Here is a 20510-nt window from a genome sequence, read left to right as displayed (position 1 = left end):
ACGCTCAAGCTGGCAACCCTGTGCTAAAGCTGGTGAGCCCGTGCTCAAGCCAGATGAGCCCATGCTCAAACTGGCAACCTTGGGGTTTTGAAGCTGGGACCTCAGTGTCCCAGGCTGGTGCTCTATCCAGTGCGCCACCACTGGTCAGGTGAGACAGGGAGTTTGGGGAAGACCAATAACTAAGGTAAAGGATGATTTAAGGTCACTCCCTCCCTTGTCCCTTACACCTCTCCCTGCAGGATACACATCACCCCTTGTGAAGGTGGGTCCGCCGCCCCTCTCAGGAAGAGGACACCACTGCTTAATCACCAGAGACACTAATCACTCAGGAGGCTGCAGGGGACAGAGTCTGCATAACACACCTCCCTGAAATAACCCTTATCTTCTACTATTTTCTCCCATAGATTTATCTTCCCATAATATACCACCCCTAGAAACAGAAATAATTTTGGTCTAACCACTATTTTTTTTAATTGATTTTATTTTAGAGAGAGAGAGAGACAAAAACATGGATTTGTTATTCCACTTACGCATTCATTGCTTGGCTCCTGTATGGGTCTTTTTTTTTTTTTTTTAATTTTTTATTTATTCATTTTAGAGAGGAGAGGGAGAGACAGAGACAGAGAGAGATGAGGGGAGGAGCTGGAAGCATCAACTCCCACATGCGCCTTGACTAGGCAAGCCCAGGGCTTCGAACCGGCAACCTCAGCATTTCCAAGTGGACGCTTTATCCACTGCGCCACCACAGGTCAGGCTCCTGTATGGGTCTTGACTTTTCTGTGAAGAACTCCAATGGGCGCTCCAAGTGTAAGAAACTTTTCCTCCTGTTTGTGTATCCCCCCCCCCCAAGTTAGAAGTGGGAAGGCAGTCAGACAGACTCCCACATGCAGGATCCACCCAGTATGCCCACCAGGGGGCGATGCTCTGCCTATCTGGGCCGTTGCTCCGTTGCAGCTGGAGCCATTCTAGCGCCTGAGGCGGAGGCCATGGAGCCATCCTCAGTGCCTGGGCCAACTTTGCTCCAATGGAGCCTTGGCTACAGGAGGGGAAGAGTGAGACAGAGAGGAAGGAGAAAGGGAAGGGTGGAGAAGCAGATGGGTGCTTCTCCTGTGTGCCCTGGCCGGGAATCAAACCCGGGACTTCCACATGCCGGGCCACCGTTCTACCGCTGAGCCAACCGGCCAGGGCCTGTTCGTGTATCTTTTGTCAGTTTAATTTTCAGGGCCAAGTCACTGAACCTAAAAGGGTAGAGAAAAATGTCTTTTTCTTGCCCTACATATATAAAAATTCTCACTCTGCTGAGCCACCTTCTGGGATAATTGTGCCCGATGATGGCTTTGCCCAGAGCTCAGGTCTGCATTCCCTCAGATCAAACATAAGCACCCAAACTGCAGACCACACTGTCCTTCAGATCTGAAGAGTATTCTGATTTTTATGCCTCATTTTATCAGTACACTTGTAGCAGTGGCTTGAGTCATTGCAGCCTTTCTCCCTTTTTTGGTTTCTGGATTTGCAGAAGGACTGAGAGCTCACTAAGGCAGAAGAAGAAAGGGTGTCCAGGAAGGTGCTGACTAGGGCCTCTTCCCCAACACGTGGCTGTGGAAAGCCCACTGGGCTCAGCCCTGCGCTGCTCTAGGGATGTCTGGGTTCCCGGAATCTCTCTCACCCAGACATGACCTCCCAACCTCAGACTTGGAAACAGAGTCCCAACCTGAAGAAGAAAAGCCCCAGCCCTGGGTGGGCCCACGGAGCTCCCTGCAGTGGAGCCTCACCCAGCTGTGGCCCCTCTCCTGCTGTCCTGGCTGTGCTTTCGGGCTACTGGCGGTGGGCAGCTCGTGCTCTTCAGTGGGCAACTCCCAGTCGCACAGGCGCTTCTACCGACAGGTGCCCTGGCTGTCACCTAACTGTGTGTGGAGCATTCAGGCAGAACGGAGGACCTGGAGGGCAGCCTGCCCCGGACATGGGACTGTGTGCCCTTTTGCTTATGTTCGGCTCTGCTGTCAAAGGTGACTGAGATTCAGAAAAACTGGAAAGGGAAGCTGCCCTCCATGAAACAGCTCCTTCAGGACATCAAGATCCACACTGAGGTCAGACATTCTTCAAGAGTCCCCATCAATCTGTTCCCTTAAGATCAGTACCAAGTCCAAATGCTACCCAGCCCGCCCCGATCCCGAGCCCAGAAGGGTGGCTAGAGCTAACCCCGCTTGCCTCACTCCCTGCACAGTTTCCTACATGCTTGAAATTCATTCAACTAGCTGCTGACAGTGTCACCCAGAAAGGCCAGCCAATTTCAATGCCTTGATCGCCCAGAAGTCTTGATGCTTCAACTGAAAGTTTGCTTGAATCTTTTCAATGAATACTTCTTAGAGGATTTTAACTTTGTCCTCAATTTTCACTCCAGGCCATCTGTCTGTTCATGTGAATTGTCTCATGGAAAGACCACCAGTGCTGAGTCCAGCTACAGAGGCGGTGGCCGCATGCTGTGAATGCACAAGATGCCACTGTTCACTTTTAAATGATTAAAGCTGCATATGTGAGTCTCTCCCAGTGGAACTGAGGACCCGGTGCAGCTCCTCCTAAGAGCTGGAGGGGCTCCAATACCCCTGGACCCGAACTGCAAGGCCTGACCCTGGGGAGGAAGTTGGGCTCGCCTGCGAGAGAGGCCAGCTCTCTGCCAGATGGAGAGAATTCAGCTTCGTCTGCAGCCGGATGGCTGCTTTCTTGGTGACTCCAACAGGACAAATGAAAATGCTCCTGCACCAAAGTCACCGTGCTCACCTGAGCACGGGGGTCGTGTCTGCCCTCTCAAAACACTCTGCATGAGGGCATACGGGAGGAGCCACTACCGCGTCAGTGAGGGTGGGACACAAGGTCTGAACCCTGTCCCCACCATCTCACTCTGCCCTCAACGACATGAGGGTCCTAAGAAATCACGGCCATCAGCCCCCGGACGTGAGCAGCCAGTCTCTCACTGTCCTTGTAAACCTCCAGGACCACCCTCACTGAGACTCCTGGGGGTACTCACGGTCAAGGATCTGCCCACACCACCCTCGGCATGCGCCAGCCAGCACCTCCCCTCCAAGGGGCAGCCAGTCCTGAGAGGTCCCCGCCTGGACTTGGGGCCCTTCCTTTATGGTCAGCCCAAGACTATGCCTGCATGTGCGGTCACTACATGTGTGTCTGGCAAATGGCAAGGCCCAGCCAAACTCGGCCAAGACTCTTCTAGAGTCTTCTAGGAGCCGCCAGCCCACAAGCAGACTGTCTTCAACCACATCACCTAGAAATCATAACCATCTGACTCTTATAGTTCCATTAAAACCAAAGGACAACCTGACCAGGTGGTGGCGCAGTGGATAGAACGTCGAACTGGGATGTGGAGGACCCAGGTTCGAGACCCCGAGGTTGTCAGCTTGAGCATGGGCTCATCTGGTTCGAGCGTGGCTCACCAGCTTGAGCCAAAGGTCGCTGGCTCAAACAAGGGGACACTCAGTCGGCTGTAGCCCCTCGGTCAAGGCACATATGAGAAAGCAATCAATGAACAACTAAGGTGCCGCAACAAAGAATTGTTGCTTCTCATCTCTCTCCCTTCCTGTCTGTCTGTCCCTATCTGTCCCTCTCTCTGACTTTCTCTGTCTCTGTCACACAAAAAAAACAACCACAAAAAACCAGAGGACAGAGTAGACCACCCAGCAGGCACTTCCTTGGAAAGCTGTCCACTTACACTTCCAGGTGGGCCACTGCTGGTCACGGAGCTGCTGGCAGGGGTGAGGTCTCGGCAGCCCCAGTCGTTGGCCATTCCCAGGCTCTCTGGAGAAAAAGGGGAAGCAGGCTGTGAGCGCAGCTGGCTGCATGGTCTTTGGTTAAAGGATACCCTACAGATGAGGGGAAGAGCATGCCCTGGTCTCATGACAACAATCTTCCCCGGCAACAGGGAGCGAGAGCACCTGAAATACCCAGTGAGCCATAAAGTCTTAGGTGTGAGACTCAAATCTGACGATCATGAACAATGTAAAATTTCACTAGGAACAGCCAGCCTCCCCATTAAAAGAAAAAACAGAAATGCCCTGGCCGGTTGGCTCAGTAGATAGAGCGTTAGCCCAGCATGCAGACATCCGGATGTGATTCTCGGTCAGGGCACACAGGAGAAGTGACCATTTGCTTCTCCTCCCCTCCTTCTCCCCCTTCTCTCTCTTTCCCCTCTCGTAGCCAGTGGCTCAACTGATTTGAATGTTGGCCCTGGGCACTGAGGATAGCTCAGTTGGTTCGAGCATCAGCCCCAGACAGGGATTGCCAGGTGGATCCTGGTTGGGGCACATGCAGGAGTCTCTATTGCCCCTCCTCTCACTTAAGAACAAAAACAAAAAGACCCAGAAACTAAAAGTTGGCAACTACACTCACAAAACTGGAACCCAAACTCAAAAGCTTTTAGGAGGAAGCCCTCAGGAACACTGAGGAAAGGCCAAGTCTGTGTGCCTGTCCCTGTCACTGAGACGTGTTTCTGCCTTTGGGAATATTTTATGGGCCCATCTGGCCATCAGAACGAACTCCCCCACCCCACGCCCTGGCCCGTTAGCTCAGGTGGTTACAGCTTCGTTCCCAAACACCAAGGTTTCAGATTCGATCCTCACTCAGTGCACGTACGTATGGCAAGTAACCAATGAATGCATAACTAGGTGAAGTGAGGAATGCTTCGCGCTTCTTCCCTCCCTCCCCCACCCCCCTCTCTCTAAAATCAGTTAGTTTAAAAAAAAACCATACCTCCCTTGCCAAAACAAATAACCCATGCCAGTGTCCAGTCACTGTGCTCAGAACCCCAGGACACCTGAAGGCAGGGCCACTCTGAACCCCACAAGGCCCAGCCCGCAACAGGTCCCACCCCACAGACCCCAAACAACCTGTCAAGACACTCCCACCTGCTCCCCCCCAACCTCAAAGCCCATCCCTGATAACAGAGAGTCTAGCGAGTGCCTGTGAGTCATCAGACCTATTGCGTCTACGAGTCTACGACTGCAGCTACGCGGGAACCGTCAGGTGTCTGTACTTACTCTCTACGTGTGCAAAGGCACAGAAGGGACCTCGAGGGCAGTAGCCAGTTTGACGCATGTCGTTGCACTTTGTAGATTTGTAGATCTAGGAAGCAAAAATAAAATAAAATATAAAATAAAATAAAATAAAATATAAAATAAAATAAAATAAAATAAATAATAAAATAAAATAAAATAAAATAAAATAAAATAAAATAAAATAAAAAGAGAGCTGCCCCGGCCGGAGAGCTCAGTTGGTTGGTGTCGTCCCAAATCGCGTGAGGTTTTGTGTGCATTTTAAAGCACAGAATCTAAATAAAACACACTTTCAAGAAACGAAATGTCGTCACAACCCTCTGGATGGGCATGGACCCCTTCCTGGAGTCCAGGGTGCCTCACTGGTGCCCACTTTCACCCCCAGGGCAGCCTCACTTGCCGGTGCTCAAGGGCCCTGGAGGGCGGGGCTTGTTCACTATTCTGAGTTTTGTCTTGCCTGAGCATGAGCAAATGCAATGTATGCACCAAGATGTGTGTGTAAAAACAGATGGCAAACACCCCAGAGGTGACACAGTGTGCGACCCAGGACATTCACGCATCTGTGCGGCCACAAACACCACCAGTGGGCCTGACATAAAACCAGGTGCAACTGCCCCGGGGCATCACTGATTCACTTCTTCTCTAGGAAGTCACAGCATTAAGAACAAGCACAATTGGCCCTGGCCGTTTGGCTCAGTGGTAGAGCGTCGGCCTGGTGTGCAGAAGTCCCGGGTTCGATTCCCGGCCAGGGCACACAGGAGAAGCGCCCATCTGCTTCTCCACCCCTCCCCCTCTCCTTCCTCTCTGTCTCTCTCTTCCCCTCCTGCAGCCGAGGCTCCATTGGAGCAAAGATGGCCTGGGCGCTGGGGATGGCTCCTTGGCCTCTGCACCAGGCTCTAGAGTGGCTCTGGTGGCAACAGAGCGACGCCCCGGAGGGGCAGAGCATCGCCCCCTGGTGGGCAGAGCGTCACCCCCTGGTGGGCGTGCCAGGTGGATCCCGGTTGGGCGCATGCGGGAGTCTGTCTGACTGTCTCTCCCCGTTTCCAGCTTCAGGACAATACAAAAAAAAAAAAAAAAAAAAAAAAAGAACAAGCACAATTAAGTCAGAACGCACTGGAATCGGTGGTTTTAAGTCCCAAGTTTGCACCTACATGAGCCATGTACCAGGAAGAGCACCAGTGCGGGGCACCAGCTAGCCTCCACCCACCCCCCGCGCCCCCACTAGCCATTTCTCCCCTCTAGGCCCCTGGAGTTCAGCAAATGACCCCACCCCTTAGTTCACGGGATCAACACACATGTTACCACCCCGTGGTGCCTTCCACCCCCAAACCCGCCCCCAGTCCAGCCCTGGCCCCGCCGCCCGCCTGGGTGCCCGGGCGCTCCTGCTCCCTCAGGCTCTGAAGGAGGCTTGTTTGCTTATTCGTTTTAACCCAAATCCAAGTGAGCCCTGGTTAGCAAACTGCGGCTCGCGAGCCACATGCATCTCTTTGGCCCCTTGAGTGCGGCTCTTCCACAAAATACCACATGCGGCCTGACTGGGTGGTGGCGCAGTGGATGGAGCGTCGGACTGGGATGCGGAGGTCGCCAGTTTGAGCGTGAGCTCATGGTTCGAGACCCCGAGGTTGCCAGCTTGAGTGCGGGCTCATCTAGTTTGAGCAAAAGCTCACCAGCTTGAGCCCAGGGTCGCTGGCTCAAGCAAAGGGTTACTCGGTCTGCTGAAGGCCCAAGGTCAGGGCACATATGAGAAAGCAATCAATGAACAACTAAGGTGTCACAACGAAAAACTGATGATTGATGCTTCTCATCTCTCTCCGTTCCTATCTGTCCCTATCTGACTCTCTCTCTGTGTAAAAAAAAAAAAAAAAAAGAGAGACAAAATACCACATGCAGACACTACCTCGATAAGGAATGTACCTACCTATATAGTTTAAGTTTTAAAAATCTGCTCTCAAAAGAAATTTCAATCGTTGTACTGTTGATATTTGGCTCTGCTGACTAATGAGTTTGCCAACCACTGGACTAGAGCATTTTGCCTAGTAAGTGGCTCTTACTTGGGCTGTACTGGGTAGTAGCACGACTAATGGTTGGGCCCTAGACCTCAGGCCATCAACTCAGCCTAGGTCAGCCATGCCTCCACAACCGACCCCCAATAAAAATCCTGGACATCAAGGCTCAGGTGACGTCCCTGGTTGGCAACACTCTGTGTTGTCACACACATGATCACGGGGAAAAGTGTGCTGTCCATCACTCAATAGGAGGGGACAGCTGGAAGCTCACACGTGGTCCCTTCAGGACGCTGCCACACCTGGGACCCTGCCCTGTGCTGATTTCAGTCCATACCCTTACAGTGTTAAGACCATAACTGCAGACCTAATGGCTTTGTTGAGTTCCGTGAGGCCCTCTAGAGAGTTACCAGACCTGAGGGTGGTCTTAGGGACCCCCAGATAAAGCAAGGAGGAGAGCCACCCAGACCCACCATCACCCAAGCCGTGAGTGATGCTGACCGGCTAGCTGGAGCCCCAGCCCCCCGCTTGTACCTCAGGGTGGAACTGCTGCTCCGTGCGTGAATGGCAGTACTGACAGCTGTCCCCACTGTCACACCTGGAGGGCTCACCCCACTCATCGCCGTGCTTCACGCTGGGGCATGGAGTGGACCTGGGGGACAAGCGGGAGTCACATGAGGTCACTGGAGGACACATCCTTTCCATGTGCCTTAGTCTATCCACCTATCACTGGGGTCATGTCCCAGGACACACACCACAGAGGGCCACAGGCAAACGGCCCCTGGAGGGATCAGTCTCTTTCCTTCTGAGGACAGGCAAGAGCAGCGTAAGTGCCATATGAACCCAGAGAGTACTCAGGAGTCCTGTGTTTATTTTCCACAAAAATTAAAGTGAGTCTAAGTCAGGGCTACCCGGGCTGATATGAAAAGCATGTTGGGGAAGCAGCCAGACCACCAAAAGCCAGGAGGAGACAAGCCTGGGCCCACAGCCTGTACTTTCTCAAGGTTGTTTCAAAACTGGACGTGAGACTTTTTCCTACAATACGTAAACTCTAACCAAAATCCTCTATTTTTCATGTACTTGGCAGCTTTCCTGTAACTTATTTGGATTTATAGAAAATTAATACCACCAGTGGTAAATAAGACTTTGTTTTCTTGTTGTTTTTATAACTTTCTAGGCCTTCAATAGGCAGTAAATTCACTTCACCTTCTCCCGCTACTATCTGGTCACTAAAACCCAGACACTACTGATTTACGTTTCTCTGTTCCTGGACTCTCAAATGACTCAGAGAAAGAACAATGGCTGTGATGACCCAGCTCTGCCTAAGACGGTGGCTCCCGTAGGCAAGGGAGGCAGCATCCGTTGAGTAGAGCGGCTCTTTGCCCAAAGAAAAGACTGGACACAGAACTCAGGGTCTAAAGGAGGTGGATGTCAAGGCCCAGGCGCCTGCGGCCCCAGGGGCTCACCTATACTGGAACCTCCTGGGGTTCCGCCGTCTGTCCCTGCTGTTATGGTAGTGGGGACACGCGTAGCCCTGGCGACAGAGGCGTGGCGGCTTCGGGCACTGCTCGGTCTTGTAGCTGCCCAGCACAAAGTTGGTGTCTGAAAGACAGGGGTCCACACGAAACGGATGTACACGTGCTGATAGCAGCACGCCATAGAGCCAAAAGGAGAAACAACCCAAGTGTCCACACACGGATGAACGAATAAACCCAACGTGGTCCGCCCAGACAGAGGAATGTTATTCAGCCGAAAAAAAAGGAATGCAGCACTGACAAACGCTACAACGTGGATGAACCTCAGAAACGTGCTCAGTGACAGACGCCAGACACAAAGGACCACACATTGTGTGCTTCCATCCGTATGAAATGTGGAGAACAGGCACATACATCCCCAGATGTAAACCAGTGGTTCCCAGGGGCAGGGGAGGGAGTATGGGGCGTGACTGGTGACGGGGATGGGGCTTCTTTGGGGAAACTACAAGAGTTTTAGAACTACATAAAGGTGGTGGTTGCACAACACTTTTTAAAAAAGATTTTATTTATTGATTTTACAGAGAGAGAAGATGGGCAGGAGCGAGATGTATCAACTCATAGTTGCTTTACTGTAGTTGTTGACTGATTGCTTGTCATATGTGCTTTGACCAGGCAAGCCCAGGGTTTCAAACCAGCGACCTCAGCACTCCAGGTTGATGCCCCGCCCTATTCACTGGGCCACCACAGGTCAGGCACAACATTTGAATATAATAAAAACCATTAAAATGCACACTTTAAAATGGTTCATTTTGCCTGAACTGTGGTGGTGCAGTGGACAGAGCATCAACATGGAATGCTAAGGTCACTGGTTCGAAACCCCAGTCTTGCCTGGAAAAGGCACATACAAGAAGCAACTACTATGCATTGATGCTTCTTGGTCCCCACCCCATCCCACTCTCTAGAATATAAAATAAGATCTGTAAAATAGTTCATTTTAACCCTGGTGTAAACGAGGGACTCTGGGTGATAATGTACTGACCCAGGTTCAAGACTGTACCAAGTGTCCCGCTGTAGGGGGGTGCAGGCACACAGCTCTCTGCCTTTATGGGGAGACTCGGCCTGAGCAGTGATGTCACAACATGGTGACACGCACAGGAGCAGAAGCGGGTCCCTGTGACACCTGGACTAGGGTCCCTGGGCCCTCCACACCCCGGACGAAGCTGAAGGCCCCGGTCCTCAGTGCTGCTCCAGCTGGGGGCCCAGTCCCGAGTCCCAGGTGCTGGCCAGGCAGGTGCCACCCAGGGGGCCAGGGCTAGGGTGGAGGAGTTGGGGACGGAGAATCCAGAAAGGCCATTTACCAATTTCTCCCTGGAAACAGCCCCAGCGTTTGAAAGATAATTCATTGGTCAAATAACCAGTTTTAAAGCATTGTTTATGCACAGGAAAGTCAGTGGAGAAAGTTTGAGGAAACACATCATTACTTAGAAGGGTCTTCTTAAAACTTCACTGCTCTTTGGAAAAATCTGGAACAGGCAAATTCATAGAGACAGAGCACAGTCTCGTGGGTGCGAAGGGCCACAGAGAGACTGCCCAATGGGAAACAGGTTTCTGTCCAAGGGGACGGCGATGTTCTGGAATTAGATGGTGGCGGTGGCACAACATTGGGAGCGAACTCAATATTACTAAACTGCTCACTTTAAAATGATTAATGTGGCAAATTTATGTTACGTGTATTTTATCAATAAAAAAAAAAGAAAACTTCATTGCCCACCACTGTCATCTGTAGAGACTGCCATGGACAGAGCTCCAGAGCCCCAAGGAACGTGGTCAGGAGCTCATGTTTAAGACAAACTCCCAGGGACCTACGGCTGCTGATCGGAAGGTCAGATGGAGGCCCACAGGGCAGGGGCAGGGGCAGGGGCAGGGGCAGGAAGTGACCAGAACATCAGCCTGGCTCTGGGCGTGGCCGTCTGGGAAGAAGCGGGCCAGCTGTGTCACCGCCGCTCCCTGGAGAAGCCAGGGTGTGAGGGTTCAGAGTAGCCGGGGGACCAGGTGCCTGGGTTTAGACCACACTCAGTCCCCACACCCCCAGGACTGAGGGTAAAGTACACAACTCAATGAGCCTCAGTTTCTCCAGCTGATCTATAAATGAGGGCAATGAGGTCCCCTGCAGAGGGTCACTTAACAAACAGCGACGAGGGCTATTCCTGCCCACCCTCAGTGGCGGCCATGGGGTTACCTTGCCACCGGGGGTCCTCGCCCAGGATCTTCTCAATCATGGCCTGGCTGGCCAAGACCCCAGGCTGCAGGTCGGGGATGCCATCCCCACCGCCAAGCTGGCCGTTCTGCAAGGCTTCCTGGGCTTGCAGCTCCCTACGACCAAACAACACATTGATTACGGCTCTGGAGTGTGTCCAGTGCCCTTCTGAAGGTGCGAGTGTTACTTGGCTCTGTCGCTTTAAAAAGCCTCCCACATGTCGCCAGAGAGGCTGTCTGCCTGGAGGGTTCAGGACAGGCATCCTGCATCCCTGGGGCACACGCTTGTCCCCGAATGACAGCCTTGACCCAAATCCCAATAACTTCAGAGCTGTGCTGTGTTTGGTAAGGATTCGCTCATTTCCCTCATCGCAGTGAGCTCCCACGGCACGTGAGTCAGAAGGAAGGAAACTTTATTAGAATAAAATCAAAGCCCAGAAAAAGAACTGCTTAAGACTGGGGAGATAAGCTGGTTCCCTGTCTGCCCGACGCGAGACACCCACTCACCTGATGTCGCACACAGGTGGCCGCAGGTCCAGGGGGCCGTGCGCGAAGGCGCAGTGCAGCCCGTTCTTCACGCAGTGGCCCCGGGCGTCGGTCTCGTGGATGCACGTGCCTGTCTTGTAGTAGCGCAGGTGATACTTGCGCTCTGTGTCTCCGGTTGTCCGATGCAGGTATGGGCACCTGGGAAGCAAAGGGGTGACATGCCATCTGAGCCTGAGGACCCGAGGGCAACCCATAGTGCCAACCTGCTCCACTTCTCATTAGGACCTGGCCAGTAGCTGGTTGCTCTAACTGAAGAATTAACATCACTGGACAGAGCAATTATCCGGACCTGGGACCCTCTTCCAAGGCGCTCAGACCCCCACAAATCCTCAACTACACATGGCAGAAAACCACAACACTTAATTTCCCTGAAAATAAGCCTTTATAATTTTTCTTTTTAAATTTGATTTTATTCACTTTTTTAAAAAACCACTGAATTGCACATTTTATTTTTTAAATTATTTCTTTTAATTTATTGATTTTTAGAGAGAGGGGAAGGGAGAAAGAGAGAGACAGGAACTTTGACCTGTTCCTGTATGTGCCCTGACCGGGGATTGAACTGGCAACCTCTGGGTTATGAAATGATGCTTTAACCAACTGAGCTATTCGGCCAGGCCTTATTGATTGATTTTTAGAAAGACAGAAAGAGGAAGGGGGGAGAGAGGGGGGGGGGAGGGAGAGGGGGAGAGAAAGAGAGAGAGAGAGAGAGAGAGAGAGAGAAGAGGGAGCGAGAGGGAGAGAGGAAGAAAGAGAAAGAGAGAGAGAGAGAAGCATTCATTTGTTGTTCCATTTAGTTATGCATTTATTGGTTGCTTCCTATATGTGCTCTGACTGGGGATCAAACCTACAACCTTGTTGTTTCAGGATGACATTCTAACCAACTGAGCTAACCGGCCAGAATTTTATATATTGATAAATATATATATAATTTTTTTTTAAGCGAGAGGAGGGAGATAGTGAGACAGACTTCTGCATGCTCCCCAACCAGGATCCACTTGGCAACCCCCATCTTGGGCCGATGCTCGAATCAACTGAGCTATTTTTGGTGCCTAAGGCTGACGCTGTGACCAACAAGCTATCCTCAGCACCCAGGGCCAACATTTGTCAATCAAGCCACTGGCTGTGAGAGGGGAAAAAGGGAGAGAAGAAGGGAGAGAGGGAGGGGAGAGAAGCAGATGGTTGCTTCTTCTGTGTGCCCTGACTGGGGATTGAAGCTGGGATGTTCATACACCAAGCCAATGCTCTATCCGCTGAACCAGCAGGTCAGGGCTGCTGTAATTTTTTGAATAAAGTGTGGAAAAACGAAGTGCACCTCCAGGATGCAGCATGTCTATTTCCTGACAAGCATTATCAGATAAAGAGTTGGTGGCCTCTCCTATCTCCCATCCAGGTACTTTCAGGGACCCCTTGAAGGAGGGAGGAAGGAGCCTGAGGAGAAACATGGGAGCCTGGTTATGGCTGGAAGGGGGACAGAAGGGGTGGTGTCACACAGGCCATGTGCAGTCAGAGCCACTCGCTCCCTGGGAGAGTCACATGCAGCTCCGCGAGCAGTGACAAAGGCTCATGCTCCAGGGAGGCCCCAGCTACAGAGGTGGTTTAGAAGGTTTCGGCACATGTGCAACATGGGGACTGAGCCGCCTTGAGGTCAGTCCTTCCGGACAAGAGACACAGCAGGAAGGGAAGGGATATACAAAGGATCCTATGTGGCAATGTCCCCTTGAGTGGCCTGAGGGTCAGGGCAGGGTCCAGTTGCTCCAAGTCCCCAAATTAAAGAACAAGGCCCCACTCCTCCAGTGACAATCAGGAGCACCATGTGAGGCTTGGGAAAGGCCCACTCGCACCTTGCTGTCCAGCAGGCTGTGTACCTGGACCTGGACACTGGGAGAACCTGGGGTGTGCTCCCCACAGACACAGGTGGGACCTTTATTTTTAGGCCACAAGACAAGACCCAAAATAAAAAAAACAACAATAGTGATCATCCAGTTTAAAACCCTACCTCCCCATCTTTTTTTTTTCTCTTTCTTTTTTTTTAGTGAGAGGGAGAGAGACAGAGACAGGGAGAGAATAAACCCCTATCTATAGAATGAGAAAACGAAGGCTTAGAGTTCAGAGAACTCACCCCAGATCTAACTGAGCACCTGGGGTGGGCAGGGCACAAGGGGAGACAGGAGACATGGTGCCAGGTAAGTCCCCAGGTCACTGGAACCCACCAACCAGATTAGAAGCCCACTGTGGGCCCCCATACACACACAGAAGAGCTGGGTGAAGGATTTCCACAGATATTTGTGCACCATGATCATGGCAGCATGATTCACAACAGCTTAAAACAGAAATGACCCAAATGTCCATCGGCTGATGAATGAACAAGCAAAATGTGGTCCATCCAGACAATGGAATGTTACTCAGCCATAAAAAGAATGAAGCACTGGCACAGGCTACAACGGGGACAAACCCCTGAAAACATCATGGCAAGTGAGAGATTACAGACAGGAAAGGTCCAACATGACATATTCCACTTCCATGAGATCCCCAGACGGTCAAATTCATAGAGACAGGAAGCAGAGGAAGGCACCAGGGGCTGAGGGAGGGGACAACGGGAGTGACTCTGATGGGCACAGAATTTCTGTTTGCAGTGATGAAAAGAATTTAGAAATAGATAATAATGATGGTTGTACAACATTGCGGATATAATTAATGCTGCTAAATTATACACTTAACAATGTCTAAAATGAGCCCTGGGCTCAGTGGATAGAGCGTCAGCCTGGTGTATGGACGTCCCAGGTTCGATTCCTGGTCAGGGCACACGTGAGAAGTGACTATGTGTTTCTTCTACCCCTCCTCCTACCCCTTCTCTCTCCTTTCTGCTCTCACAGCTAGTGACTTGATTGATTTGAGCATGGCCCTGGGCACTGAAGATGGCTCAGTTGGTCCAAGTACAACAGCCTCAGGCACTAAAAATAGCTCTGTAGTCGAGTATCGGCCCTGTGCCCCATGGATCCCAGTCAGGGTGCATGTGGGAGTCTGTCTTACTACCTCCCTCTTCTCATCTAAAAAAAAAAAAAGTGGCTAAAATGGAGCCCTGGCCAGATAGCTCGGTTGGTGGGAGTATCATCTCAAAGTGCAAAGGTTGCCGGTTTGATTCCCAGTCAGGGCACATACAGGAACAGCTCAATGTTCCTATCTCTCCGTCTCTCACCCCCTGCCTCTCTCTTAAAAAAAAAAAGGCTAATATGGGCTTGACCTGTGGTGGTGCAGTGGATAAAGCATCAATCTGGAATGCAGAGGTTACTGGTTTGAAACCCTGGGCTTGTCTGGTCAAGGCACATATGAGAAGCAACTATGAGTTGATGCTTCCTGCTCCTCCCCCACCACCTTTCCCTTTCTCTCTCTCTCTCTTTCCTCTCTCTAAAATCAATAAAATCTTTAAAAAGAATGGCTAAAATGGCGAATTTTGTTATATATATATTTTATCACAATTTTAGACAAAGCCCGTTGGAGACAGACAGACAAGAGAGGCAGAGATCTTTTATATATTTCTATTGTAATAGAAAATACCTACGTAAAAGCACACAGGCCATACCTGGGCAGCACGTGGCATCTTCATAATCCAACACACCCCAGTAACCACCCCCATATCAAGTGACAGAACACAACCAGAAACTCAGGAGCTCCACAGATGAACACACAGGGAAGAAAACAGTAAGTTCTTGAAAGTGGTAGAAACTAGAAATAAGGCAAATGTCCACCAAGAGGCAATTCTTTCAATAAATGTGGTCAACTCTTCCATCGGAATACAGGCAGTCATGACAATCGCAAATGACCCGTGAGGAAAAGGAAAAGTGGAAAATAGAGAAGGGTTACAAGACAATTGGTTCCTCACTTCGTGAAAAGAAAAAAAAAACATAAAGAATTATTACTATATCACTATATGTAAGTATGACAAAGGAAATATTACGCATGCATAATATACAGTAAGTCCCTGAGTTATAAACATCTGAATTAAGTAACTGGTACTTACAAATGGAGCACCATAAGGGCTATTGGTAATCAACTGCTGGACATCAGTGAAAATGATGTCATAGAGTTACTCAACTCCCATGGCAAAGACCTAACCAATGAAGACCTCATGGAAATAGAGCAGCAGATGACAGCATTTAGGGAAGAAAACAGGGACCTATTGATAGAAAACTCCAGAAACAAAAACGTCTTCTACAAGAGTTAGCTGATGCTTTTCCTCTCATTGAAGCAGGAACGGCACAGCTACAGGAGCAAGGTGCTGATACAGAGAGGTTCACGGAAGTTTACTGCACGTTACCGAAGGCCTGCGGTGCTATAGGGTCGTCCAGGATGAGCAAAAGAAAAGCTCTGTACAAACTTCCCCCGATGCGGACTTCAGGAAACTGACCACAGCAGCAGAATCGAACCCGGGCTCTCCAACACCAGTCCCATCCTCTCCAACAACTCCATCATCTTCTGCATCACCCAAGATAGTTTTAGGTTGTATTCAAAAATATTTAAGTATTTATATGCACAGAAAGGTAAACATAAATACTATGTGAGGACAAACATCGATCTAAGCTGCACTAACAGGTAAATGCAGCTGTCGCACTGACATACAAACCCAATTGAAGAACAAATCTCAGGAGCTATCTCGTTCACTACCCCAGGGACTGCCTGGACGGCATGCCACATGCCCCCAGAGAGGGAATTGTTTCCCTCAGGTTCCTGACAAGGAGTTCCAAGAAATGTTTTTTGTTGTTTTTGGGGGTTTTTTTTTTTTTTGTATTTTTCTGAAGCTGGAAACGGGGAGAGACAGTCAGACAGACTCCCGCATGTGCCCGACCGGGATCCACCAGGCACGCCCACCATGGGGCAACACTCTGCCCACCAGGGGGCAATGCTCTGCCCCTGGGGGGGGGGGTCGCTCTGCCGAGACCAGAGCCACTCTAGCACCTGGGGCAGAGGCCAAGGAGCCATCCCCAGCACCCGGGCCATCTTTGCTCCAATGGAGCCTCGGCTGCGGGAGGGGAAGAGAGAGACAGAGAGGAAGGGGGAGGTGGAGAAGCAAATGGGCACTTCTCCTATGTGCCCTGGCCAGGAATCGAACCCGGGTCCCCCGCACGCCAGGCCGACGCTCTACCACTGAGCCAACCGGCCAGGGCCCCAAGAAATGTTTTTAAGAGTATAACTGAAATGATCAAATATTATATTTACTATATTTAGCGCTGATACACCCTTGTCTGAAATCCCTAATATAAAGTTATATTTACTTCATTTTAATAAGAATTATTGATTGATTTTACAGGGAGTGGGGAGTGAGAAGTATCAACTCATAGTTGCGTCCCTGTAGTTGTTCCTTGCTTACTTCTCATATGTGCCTTGGCCAGGCAAGCCCAGGGTTTCAAACTGGCCATCTCAGTACTCCAGGTTGACGTTCTATTCACTACGCCACCACAGGCTAGGCTATTTTAAATATTTATATATGCTTTATACATTTCAAGCTCCTCCAAGCCCTTCCCTGTATCTTTAACAGCACTGATATGTAACTGAGTTTCTGGCACCCAGGAAGTTGAGGGTTTCATGGAGAACCCTCTGCCACACCAGGGAACCTGGCCTAGAACACAGGGCCCGTCTCCCCACTTTTCACATACATATACAGAAGAATACATAGGTATCTGCTTATATCAAAAATTATGGGCCTGGCCTGTGGTGGCGCAGTGGATCAAGTGTCGACCTGAAATGCTGAGGTTACTACTGGTTTGAAACCCTGGGCTTGACTGGTCAAGGCAAATACAAAAAGCAACTATGAGTTGATGCTTCTCATCTCTCTCCCTTCCTGTCTGTCTCGCGAGCGCAAACACATGTGCCCTTAAAAAAGAAAGAAATGTCTGCCTGACCTGTGGTGGCACAGTGGATAAAGCATTGATCTGGAATGCTGAGGTCACCTTTTCTTGCCCGGTCAAGATACATACGAGAAGCAACTACTACAGTTGATGCTTCCCTCTCCTCCCACCTCTCTCTCTCTCTCTCTCTCATTCTCTCAAATCAGTAATTAAAATCTTTATAAAATTATGGAAGGAGCAAATGTTTAATGGGGACAGAATTCAGTTTAAATATGGAAAAGCTCTGGGGGTAGATGGTGATACTGACTGTACAAAAAGGTGAATGGACTTAATCCCACTGAACTGTATGCTTAAAAAAGCTAAAATAGTCAACTCTATGTATGTTTTAACATAAAAAAAAATAAAGTAAAACAACTTAAGCTAATAGGAAAGCCACCATTTTACAAAGACAGTTTCAATCTACAGAACTACTTCTGCACCGGCCACAAGTTCAGCACGAGAATCCTAGAGTCTGGGGAGAGGGGACCGCACTCCAGAGCGAAGCAGCCATGACCGTTTCTCCACAGAACCCAGGCTGCGCAGCCGCAACAGGCACCGCAGAGGGCTCCTGACTTCCCTAAGGTTAAATCTAAACTTTCATTTGTTTCCTAAAGGTCCCTCAGGGTAGCCCTGAGCATCTTTTTTCCCCTCTAGTACCATTGCCATGGCAACCAGAGCCAGGCCAAGGCCTCCTGATCCCCAGCACTGAGCACCAAAGAGGAACTACCATTTCACTCGGAGCAAGTCATCACACCTTCATGAGTTAAAACATGAACTGACCTTAAAATACAGAACATTTAACAAGAAGAAAACAGCTTCACCATAAGAACATTTAAGAGGTGAAAGGGACAACCTCAGAGAAAACCCAGTGACAAAGACAGGCCCCCTCCTGGGGCACAGAAGAGGCTGAAGAGACCCCAAGGGTCAGCCCAACACCACGTGCAGCTTCCTCCTTGCAGCAGGAGTAACTCAGTTATATATCCATCCCCGAGGCCACCGTGCTGCTGTTGGGGAGGGCCACCGCCAGCCCTACAGCATTTGCCAAATTCAGGGTGACATCCATAGTTCTCAAACTTATCCACAATAATCAGTGGCCCAAACAGTGTTAATTAAAACAGGGTTCCATGATGGCGTGGTGCAGGAGTAGATGCGGGGCACCAGACATAGCTCCACCACGATGATGTGGAACCACTGAACCAGCAGTGGTTCAGTGAGGGAGGGACAGGGAGGACACGGCAGGGGCTCGGGACTGGCCCCCTCACTAAGAATCTATCTTTATTATTATTTTACCTTTTTTTTTTTAATAGGAAAGCCGATATGTAACTGAGAGAGCCTGAAATTGTCCCTTTCTGTCTAGTAACTCTCACCTGAAACGAAAGCAGACCCCACCAAACTCAGACCCACTGCACACCAAGATCAGTTTATGTACGAGACCAAGGTGGCCACCAAACTCAAATCCACTGCACATTAATATCCACCTGTGAGCCAGACCGGGCCGGGCCGTGGCTCCCACACTAGAACATGCATCAGAATCCCCTGGAGGGCGAGTTCTCAAGTGATGCTGATGCTGCCGGTCCAGCGGCCGGTCCAGGAGACCCACTGAGTGGAGAAGGACATTCAAGCTAACCCCCTTCCATAGGAATACACTGTGAAGACCTGCTGAGTTAGGTAAACAATTAGAGGCAGAGAGGCACCCCAGGGTGAAAGCCCTGAGCTGATGAGAGTCCAGGGGCCTCTCTGACCCTGCGCTGGAAACAGCCAAACAGCAGGATAAGATTCAGCAACAACAAAATGTTTAGACTATTAGCAGTCAGCATGTTCCTTGTCCTTTACATCACCCCTGAAAACTTCTTCTGTTTCCTTGAGTTATTTGTACTGGCTAATAAATATCTGAGTGAGGCTGGGGACGGGGCTTCAATCCTTCGGTCTGTGAGCAGGGCTGTGGCCTCTCCTCGACCCCTTGGAGCATCTGGTCTCTGAGCGATTCATTGTCACAGGGACACCCTTCCAGTCAGGCCTTGGAGCTTGGGCACAGGTGGGAGAGTAGGACAAGCGCAGAAATGACTGAGGTACAAAATGAACAGAATCGAGCAACCAGATAGGGGTTTGGAAAATGAGCAAAGGCAGAAAGACCTGTGTGCCACATATAACTGGGACGGGGAGCAGAGTCGGTGGTCAGGAGGTTGAATGGGCGATGTGAAAAGGTAGAGCTTGTGAGAAGCTAGTGAGTCATCTCACTGTCTCCCCCCTCAGACACTGGGAGGGGGGGGTTGCCAGGTCACCCCCCATGTTGACCATGTTTATCTGTTCAGCCCTGTGCCCTGCAACCTCTGGCTTCCTGAGCCAAGACAGTGACTCCTCGTTAGTCCCTAAAATAGAGCATCAGATCCAGCAATTAAGTATTCCTCCTTCCTCGGCATCCAAAAGGAAGGAGGTACCATCCTCTCCAAGCACAGAAACCATCTCTCCACTAGCCTCCAAGGGGCACCTGATCTTCCCATGCCAGGCATTTCTCCTGGTCACTATCTCTGTCCCCAACCCTTCACCCAAAGCAGGAGGGACTGAGATGCTGCAATTATTCAGGGTTTTTAACATTTTTCAATGGGTCTCTTACAGATCCAATTTAGTCACCTGATTGTAATTCTCTTAAGCTGGCTACTCTGTAACCAAAAAGTGTGTGTTTTCTTCTAGTCTGTAAGTAGCCCTAGACTATTAGGTATTATGCTCTAATGTTCTACCTGCCCTTGGCTTTCACCTTACCCCAAAAGCGCAAGCAGAGTACACTCATAAAATGTTTAAGCAACAAGTTTATAACCACCCTGAAGAGAATGAACTTCCACCTAAACCTCAGATCCTAAGACATTCAACTTTTAAAAATTAAACACTGCAGCCCTTGCCAGATGGCTGGGTTGGTAGAGCATCATCCCAATACACAAAGGTTGCCAGTTCCATCCCCAGTCAGGGCACACAGAGGAACAGATTGATGTTTGTCTCTCTCTCACTTTCCCTTCCTCTCTAAGATCAATAAACAAAAATTTTAAAAAATATTTAAACACTGCAAAGGCATCTTTTGACAGGCCAGACTAAACACAAGTATGGTACAGCAGGCACACTAAACCTTGGACACATAGAAAGGTTTCTCTATGTCAACAAGCTTCTACAAGCACACCCAGAGTCACAAGGGAAAGCCCAGCAAGTCACACATCACTGGCCCACCGAAAGGCCTGTGCCACCAGGGAGGGACCTGTGGGGAGAAATAGCAGGAAGCCTTGCAAAGAATAAGGCAGA

General features: G+C 50.1%; 1 protein-coding gene across 4 annotated transcripts in view; it reads right to left on the bottom strand.

Annotated features, from left to right (window-relative positions):
* The window catches only part of UNKL (unk like zinc finger), a 47544-nt gene that overhangs the window by 21467 nt on the left and 5567 nt on the right, over positions 1–20510 (bottom strand). For all 4 annotated transcript variants that reach the window (XM_066275364.1, XM_066275363.1, XM_066275361.1 and 1 more), the window contains 6 exons: positions 11302–11478; positions 10778–10911; positions 8530–8665; positions 7598–7715; positions 5046–5130; positions 3722–3807 (listed from right to left, as the gene is read on the bottom strand). In XM_066275364.1, coding sequence (XP_066131461.1) covers positions 3722–3807; positions 5046–5130; positions 7598–7715; positions 8530–8665; positions 10778–10911; positions 11302–11478 — 736 coding nt within the window. The remainder of the gene's footprint in view (positions 1–3721; positions 3808–5045; positions 5131–7597; positions 7716–8529; positions 8666–10777; positions 10912–11301; positions 11479–20510) is intronic.

The sequence above is a fragment of the Saccopteryx bilineata genome, chromosome 4, assembly GCF_036850765.1.
Source record: "Saccopteryx bilineata isolate mSacBil1 chromosome 4, mSacBil1_pri_phased_curated, whole genome shotgun sequence".
Classification (NCBI taxonomy): domain Eukaryota; kingdom Metazoa; phylum Chordata; class Mammalia; order Chiroptera; family Emballonuridae; genus Saccopteryx; species Saccopteryx bilineata.
The sequence above is the reverse complement of the archived record's forward strand: the minus strand, read 5'-3'. Positions and strand labels throughout refer to the sequence as shown.